Here is an 8486-nt window from a genome sequence, read left to right on the forward strand (position 1 = left end):
ATTTTGTTGTTGTAGCAGCAACTCTAACATTCTTTCACAATTATATTTGAGAATTATTGGGTTCAAGCTTCCATCCATGGAAGAAGAAGAATATGTAGTTTTTGATTCTTTCATTTTCTACGATTTGAAAACCATGAAATAGGTGGAATGAATATACAAATAAAGGTTCTCGGAAGAAGAATATGTGAAATTATAAAAGAAGAACATTATATAGATGGAGATGTCACTTAATTAACAAAACAAACTGACGGAGGACCTATATTGTCCAATGTTATTCAACTTTGAAATGTTATTTATCTATTTTCAAATTTCAGAAGATAAATATTTGACCCCTACAGTTTCAGAGGACAGATTGATAATTTACTCTATTTAAAAAAAAAAAAAAACAAACACAAAGCTGTCGTAGTATTAAAAGTGGGGGTGCAAATAACTATCAACAACAAGTTTAGCCCATTCACCAAATGTTTCTATTTTGACTCAACCATTCACAGTGCATAGGAAAAGCCCAACTAAAATAATCAAGCTAGCAAAGCTTGCTTGAGTGAGATTTCTTAAAGTAAGTGACTCAAGTGGTTAATGATTTTAATTATGGATGAATTATTCTGAGAACCCTCGTTCAAATGTTGTTTAAATTAATTTTTGACTAAATTTTAATTATCTTTTAACTAAACTCTGGATTACTATGCTGAATTCCTCCCAAAATCAAATGATTAAAAAAAAAAAAAGATTTTGTAAATAGTTTTGAAAGACAACATCATTTATTGAATAATTATAAACAGATTTATATTTATCCCCTTTATCGACACCAAGAGAAATAAACGGTATCATGTTGATCTTACCATGTGAATTATGGCTACATTAAATTAGTTGACTAGTAGATGTGGTAGAATAAAAAGACGATATATATTAATATATAGGAGTATGGAATTTGCCAAATATTGGTTGACGAGTGGTTCAGCAACGATGGACGGTTTCTTGTCCAATGCTGGTAGTAGTGGTAGATGTGTGTCGACCTAGGATAATATATTTTATATTTCATAAAAACAAAAACATGTCATGAGAAAAACACACTGCCATAGTATTATCGTTTATTAAATACTCACTCCTATATTTTGTAGTTTATATATATATATATAAAAAAGAGCGTTACTGAAAATATGGAAATAAGATAAAATAACAGCAAAAATGTCAATAACATATTTTAGAATTTTAAAATGTCAACAAAAATTATAATAACAAATTCCAGTGGCACGTACGTACCACACACTTTAGAATTTTCGTTTGTACCTCGAATTTTATTTTCTTCTCTTCTGTTCTTGGTGGGTGGTTCATTTGAATTTTGTACACAGAGAACGAAGCTTCGCAATTCGCTAAACTCCAAATCCCTTGTACAAATAATCGATTCCTTCTGTAAGTAACTTCGTTTTTTTATTTAACTTTTATGACCAACTTGTTCATTCATTTTTTTTTTAATTTAAAATAAATTTGGGGATGTAAATTTACCTCGATGATTATGCTTAGAAATTTTTGTTACTATTCTTCTTCACCCGTTGAGTGATGAGAAAGATTGAGAAGATGAGATTATTGACTTTAATATGGTACCATGCTTTATTACTTCACCTCACTAACCACACACACACACACTCACTGTGTTTGGTTTCACTTTTGAATGAATCAAAATTGATTCTAGAGGTGTTAAATTGATTTTAATATGTTTGGATGTTCTTGAGTAGAATTGATTTTGTCTGTAGAAATTATTTTAACTTGAAGCTAGAATTTGAAGTTTTTGGCCTCAAATTGATTGTTCAACTTACTTCTACATTAATGTATCTAAATCTAAATTACTTTGTAATGTTTGAATTTGTGATGAAATTAACAAAGTTATGGTGAACTAATGCGATTTAGGCAAAAGCTACATTTTGGAGCTTCATCAAAATTACCATGTCACCATGATTTCACGAAATCAATTTTTTTCACCGTAGAATCAAACACGCACAATTTCCTTTTCTTTGTTTTAGAAATTATCCAATTTATTGTGTAAATAAATCAAACAATTAAGGGTGCCTTTCGGTAAACAATTTAACCAAGCACTTTTTATTGAATAGGTGCTTGTCAGCTAAGCGTTTATTTATAGAAAAGAAATTTATAACAAAGAGAAAGTGTGGTTAAACTGTTTTGATAGAAGTTGTAGATTATTTTCACTAGCTATTTTGGGGACATTTCATAAGCTATTTCTCACAAAATTTTCCAAACACTTACACAAAATGTGTATGTCATAAGCAGTAAATAAGCTCTTCCAAACACATTCTAGGTTATTATTGTTAATAATTTCTGTCTACAAATTGAAGTTAGCTTATCTATTAGAAATTTCAACCTGATTAGCAATGCTTGCTGTGGCAGTTTCTCTTTACTACTGATACGGAAATGCCTGTTTCTGCAGAAAACATATAGAGAGGGCATTAACCTCCCTTTTAAATTCTGGTTGAGAGATTTGTAGGTTGAGGAGGATGGCGTGTAGGGGCTTTTGGGAGTGCCTTTTGAAACTTTTAAACTTCATACTAACACTGACTGGTTTAGCCATGGTGGGTTATGGGATCTATTTGTTTGTTGGATTCACTAAAGCTTCTGATGACGACATACCGGAAATTTCTCCGGTCAGCGATGACAGTGCTCTAATTCAACTCGGCCGACCGATGCTTTTGGCCATGTCTCTATCTGACAGCCTTTTTGACAAATTGCCTAAAGCTTGGTATGCTTATTGCTCTTCTCCGGCCTTTTTTCGGGCTTATCATTGAGTTAGGTGTATCGTAGATTACTTGTGTGACTTGTTAAAGGTTTTGTTTTCTGCTATATTTTGCTGCATCAGTTTGTTCAGTGTTGTCTAGTTTGGCTGTGTTATATTGATGTTGACAACATTTTTTCTTCTCTAACGGATTGGGATAAATTTCTTGAATGACTGTATTAGAATTAGATAAAATCCTGTTATAAAGTTAAGAAACAATACTAACTCAGCTTCAGAAAAATGATGACTGCAATTGGGACTCTATACCAGAGTCACTTAGGAATCACCCTCTCTCATCAGTTAGCTTCTGAGGCATGGTCTCTATGTGTAAGTGTTTGATGCAATATTGTTATGCTTGGTTTAGGTCATGTTCTGTCATGGATAAAAGGTGTAACTTTATAAATGCCTGGCCAATAGATTGTAGATTTGTGGTTAAGTAATAACTGGGGTTTCACAATGTAAAATTAAAGGCTAAGGTCACTTCATTATTTGGTGTTCTTGGTGCTTTAATCATTATTTTTGCCTTTTGATTAAGAAAAGAAACTTCAAACGATTTGCTTTTATACAGTTCCTAGAATGATACACAAAAAAGTGAATTCAAATTAAACCTTATTTCTTCTAAACATAGTGTTTCTTAAACCTACAGTCTACTTTAATGTATTTGTGTGAGTGAAAGACAACCACTGATAAAATACCACATGTAGTATTTTGTCCTTAAATTTGTCATTATTGTAATGTAAATCGATGGAGCTTTTTGATCCTTAAGCTTTATTTTTTATCATTCATGACTGACTTTTTACATTTAAATTCTAAGCTACCAATTTTTCCACTCATAATATCAGTATGAACCGCCTCACTCTAATTGCATGTTTGGCAGGTTTATTTACTTATTTATTGGCGTCGGAGCTGTTCTCTTCGTTGTTTCCTGTTTTGGTTGTATTGGAGCTAAGACACGGAACGGTTGCTGCCTGATTTGTGTATCCTTATCAAATGTCTTATGCTACATTGAAAAATATTTCATAGTCACTCAAGTTTCCACTACTATACAAAACATGAGCAAAGTTCCTCTTTCACTCTCCCTTTATATGTGAAGTTTTGGGTGCATATATATATATATATACACGTGCATTAATCTCAAAGGAATTATGATAATTTTCCTTAAGTGAACAAAGTATTCAATTTTGGTGGCACTGCTGATCTTGGTAGAGCTGGGATGTGCAGCCTTTCTATTTTTTGACAAAAGCTGGAAACAAGTAAGTAAAATTCTTCATGGAAATTTGTGATCTGAAATTGAAGAAGGTATATGTGTCATCTTACAGTTTTTATTTTCCAGGAAATTCCAACAGATAAAACTGGAGATTTTGATATGATATATGGGTTTCTGAGAGAGAATTGGAATATTGTGAGATGGGTTGCTCTTGGGATTGTCATCTTTGAGGTAAACAAAATTTATCTGTTTGGCATTTAAAAGAAATCGATGATGCTTTGCAGACAGAGATGTGTCTTTGTCCCACTTAAGTGCTAAGGGCATGTATACCGTGTTGGCAATTAATAATTTAATTTAGAAGTACAAAAGACTCTAAAAATATCATCCCATGAATATTGGTTGATAAGTTTTAGTTTTACCAAACCCAAATGCTATTTAGGCAAATAAATAGGTTATTGAAGGTTATGAAAATGCAATAAAGGAACTTGATCTCTCACTTGTAAATACCTTGGAAATCATGTATGAGTGAGGGAGTGAAGCCCAAAGAATGCAAGGAAGGCTGGAAGGTGGTATGAAGTTGTGTATTTCATGTCGAGTATCTTTCCCAAAATAATGCAGAAAAAGTAGCTTGGGCATTCCAAAAGTAGTATGGCTATGCTGAAGACTAGCGAAAAATACGACAAACTGTGAGCATGTGCCAGAGGGATGCACGTGTTGGATCTTGAATAGTCACAATATCACGTCCTTCTCAATCATATTGAAGCCCCTTAGACTGAACATAAGTGTTTCTTGCTTTGAAACTCCCAAAAGTGATTCCTTTTATCCAAGTCCTTGCAATAACCACTAAGTTCGTCAATTCTACAACAATAAAGGAAAATGAGTCAAAGTTATGATTAAAAACAAATTAAATTCACCCACATTTTCTTGCCGATTAACAACCAAAATGATAATTTGTCAATCTTTTGCATGTACCCATAGAAACTCTGAGGACTAAAACCAAGCTTTCAATTTCAAATTAAATTGGGCATGTAATAAATTTTAAATGCCTGAACTCTCTATGAGGAGAATGCCCTGGTTTTTTTATTGATAGAAACATCTGAGATTGGGAAAACAATTGAAATGAATTGATTATAACCACTATCTTGGTTAATAATTTTATGACAATGATTGATCCACGTAGGTGAGTCCGTCTACATGGATCAATCATTGTCACAATGCTTTAAAATGTATTAGTTTAAGGACAGCGCATAGTCGTAAGTGGTTTGGACATATGTAGAAAAGACTGACAAAAGTACTAATTAGGAGGGTTGATGAAATGGAAGATAGTCCAGTAGTTGGAGATAGAGAGCGACGATGAACTATAAGTCAAATTATTAAGAAAGATTTAGATGTACAGTCATCAATGAAAACGATCATAGAGTTTCAGTTCCTAGCCTGAATTTAGGCATACACTCTGCCTTAGTGGCCAACTTTTCATATTTCTTTATTGACGAGAAATGAAGTTGTAATGATATACTCGCGGATCTAATTTTTCCTCTCCTACCCTAATTATCCACCCCCAAAAGGAGAGGGGCATACTTATACCAAGGACCTAATGTAAAGAAGGCTTTAAACATGTATGCAATGTCACATGCCAATTTTTTTGTTTGCCAAACATAAAATCTGTTGAGTTCTTATTACATTTTATCTAAGGAATGTGTATCGAATTGCAGGCTCTTCTTTTCTTGTTAGCCCTTATTGTTAGGGCTGTAAATAGGCCAGTAGATTATGATAGTGATGATGAGCTCATTATTCAAAGGCAGCAAGTTCGGCAGCCATTGATCAATAGACAAACAGGTCCACCAACAGGATTACCAGTTGCTGGGACAACGGACCAGCGCCCTAACAGAAATGATGCATGGAGTACACGGATGAGGGAGAAGGTGCAATCTCTATTTTTTGTTTTTCAGTACACTTTATCTAATATTTTGTTCTGCAGATTTTCAAATGTTTGTCTTAGCAAGTATGCATTTATAGTACTTAAGGATTGCATTAGATAGTACTATACGTGTGTGAGTGTCTGGTGTAATCCAGGCTCAGTAGCCTTGTGGTTACAGACATATATTCGTACACAAAATTATATACACGCACAACTACATGTATTTATGGATTTGATTTTTTGCTTTGTGTCTTATGGCTCCTGTCTGTGCCCTGCTTATACAATTGTGTTCGAGAGCCAGTGTATGATCTTTACAAAAAAATTCTGCCATTGAAAGTATGCTCTCACGATAGGAATAAATTTTGACCATACAACATGAAGGAATGTTGATATTAGACTTAAGTAATATAATTTTGATCATTTGTGTTAGTTGCATATTCATGATAAAGGGTTACTGGGTTAGTTTGTCTAAGCCTTTGAGAAAATAATTTTTTGGTTCTATAAAAAGCTATTAAACTTTTATAGATTTTGAATTGTTTATTGTTTGGTTATAATTATGAATGACACTTTTTTCTATTAAAAAAAGAAGTTGCATACATCTAAAGCTTGTTTAAAAAAAAGTGCATTCTAACTCCTCTCATTTCTTACGCACACATAAATGGTAGTTTCTTTCAGTCTACATCAATGGTAGTTTCCTGATTATAGTACAACAACCATTATTTTGACTGCATTAGATTAAACAACATCGTTATTATCATATTTAATGTCAGGCAATATAATCTTTCACACTTGATACTGTACTTGAGCCATACATTGTACTTAACAAATAGTTTCCTGACTATAATATCATTGCATTTTTGGAAGAATATTACATCATTGTTATGGCATTGTTTATAGAGTTGCATGTGAGATTTTATGAAGTTTTCAGTTCAGATCATTCTGTTGATTTGATGTCTCAATTCTCAAATGGATGGTTAAACGTCTTAACCGGAATTATATCTAATGTTTTTCTGGTGTCATACAAAGCAGAATATCCTTTTTATGTAAAGTCATTTTTCAATCAACTCTGTCATTAAGAAATCTAGAATTTAGATTTATTATTCAGTTAGTCTTCCAGTTTTTCACCATCTCTGACCATTATGTTAGGCATGATTGGAGAAATAACATTATTATTGTTTTGTTATTCACTTACAATGTGTTTGGAAACGCGTCACACATGCTCCTCACCTTACGGTTGGTGAACTCTCCAAGTTCTAGCTTCGACCAATCGTGCGGTGTCACCGTGAAAATTTTGAAAACCAAACATACGCTTAATTGATTATGACATTGTGTGTGATTTTTACTGTCTGACATCAATACTGTGTCTGTTTCAGTATGGGCTTGATACTTCAGAATTTACATACAACCCGTCAGAGTCACAAAGATTCCAGCAAGTAAACTCACAGCCAACTGAGGAGAAGAGCCGCTGCACCATAATGTGATCACTTCATGGATGCTATTCAAAGCCATGGCACTGGCAGGTTGACTTCCAATTATTGTTTTTGTAGTCACTGAATGGTGTTGAGACTGGAAGTTTGAGAGAAATATATCTTATGTGGTGTTTGTGTTCAACTCTCACTTTATGGGATTATTCCTTGACATGGCAAAATCATGTTTCATTTTGGTGTTAATATTGTGCTGAGGCATCAGAATTTACTGTGGCGTTGCTTCTGTTCATAGTTTAAGATAGTCGTAAATTGTTAGGTACTGATATAATTGCTTCTGATGCCTCTCCCTTGTTGTATTGGTAAGTTGAGTTAAAAATTTTATCTTGTTCTCTTAAAGATTGAGTTAATTTTTTTAGTTTTTATAGTAATAGCAACAAAAAAGGATAGTTCTTCATTTCTAAAAAGTTGTCATTAGTTTAGTTTCTTGATCGCAGGAGGGTTTTCCGATGTCAAAAAGATGTGTTTTATGTCATATTTATTTTTCAGGTATTAGACTGATGTGATATCTTATTTTAGTTTTAATCCTTTGATTACTCAAATCATTTGGAATTTAGTTAAAAGTTAAGTAAAAGTTAATTAATAGTTATTTCTACTAAAGTCAAATTTGGGTACTCTCGACCAACCGATTCCACTTAAAGAGAAGTTCATTAACTTTTAGTTCAAGTGCTCAACTACTTGGTTATGTGGTAATATCTTTTGGAAAAAAGTTAAGATGGCTTTTAAAAAAAAACTAGCTCATTTTTTGTAAACCAACATTCTGTGCAGTATTTGCAACAAATTAAAATGAGCCTGTCCAGCATATAATGTGTTTCATTGTGGACTATAAAATTTAGTAGCAAAATATATCAGAGTATATTTTTTCCCGTTTTTTCGAATTGACCAATCTCAATGTATATTTTGACAAAAAAAAAAAAAAAAGAAAAACTTTTGAATCGATTAATCTGAAAGTGTAAAGATTTTTTAGAATATATAACTGTGAGAAAATAATCTACTAGTATATTACATACAAATCACCATAATTCGTAGGTAGTTAAATTATGTATAGGATATGCAGAATAACTATTGATGAAGTGGTGGTTAATGTTAGACCCA

The 8486-nt window shown here is 32.7% G+C and overlaps 1 protein-coding gene across 3 annotated transcripts; it reads left to right on the top strand.

Moving 5' to 3' along the window:
• The first annotated feature begins 1153 nt into the window (after positions 1 to 1153).
• On the top strand, positions 1154 to 7730 carry LOC101499327 (tobamovirus multiplication protein 2A). 3 transcript variants are annotated; one of them, XM_004511713.4, is made up of 7 exons: positions 1154 to 1410; positions 2498 to 2749; positions 3660 to 3759; positions 3955 to 4035; positions 4116 to 4220; positions 5702 to 5911; positions 7281 to 7730. In XM_004511713.4, exons 2-7 carry the CDS (start codon positions 2508 to 2510, stop codon positions 7386 to 7388), a joined length of 846 nt encoding a protein of 281 aa, XP_004511770.1. In that variant the 5' UTR covers positions 1154 to 1410; positions 2498 to 2507; the 3' UTR covers positions 7389 to 7730. The 3 variants fall into 3 exon arrangements, with proteins under 3 accessions (XP_004511770.1, XP_004511769.1, XP_004511771.1); XM_004511712.4 differs by having other exon boundaries at positions 1230 to 1410; positions 2441 to 2749; XM_004511714.4 differs by lacking the exon at positions 1154 to 1410 and adding an exon at positions 1455 to 1598 and having other exon boundaries at positions 2441 to 2749.
• Positions 7731 to 8486: the final 756 nt, after the last annotated feature.

This window comes from Cicer arietinum, chromosome 8, assembly GCF_000331145.2.
Source record: "Cicer arietinum cultivar CDC Frontier isolate Library 1 chromosome 8, Cicar.CDCFrontier_v2.0, whole genome shotgun sequence".
NCBI lineage: Eukaryota > Viridiplantae > Streptophyta > Magnoliopsida > Fabales > Fabaceae > Cicer > Cicer arietinum.

Bases quoted from the DNA above. Each gene is read 5' to 3' on its own strand.
- LOC101499327 (XM_004511713.4), top strand. From the start codon at position 2,508: ATGGCGTGTAGGGGCTTTTGGGAGTGCCTTTTGAAACTTTTAAACTTC. The intron at 2,750-3,659 runs GTATGCTTATTG...CATGTTTGGCAG, and splicing joins GACAAATTGCCTAAAGCTTG to GTTTATTTACTTATTTATTG. The intron at 4,221-5,701 runs GTAAACAAAATT...ATCGAATTGCAG, and splicing joins TTGGGATTGTCATCTTTGAG to GCTCTTCTTTTCTTGTTAGC.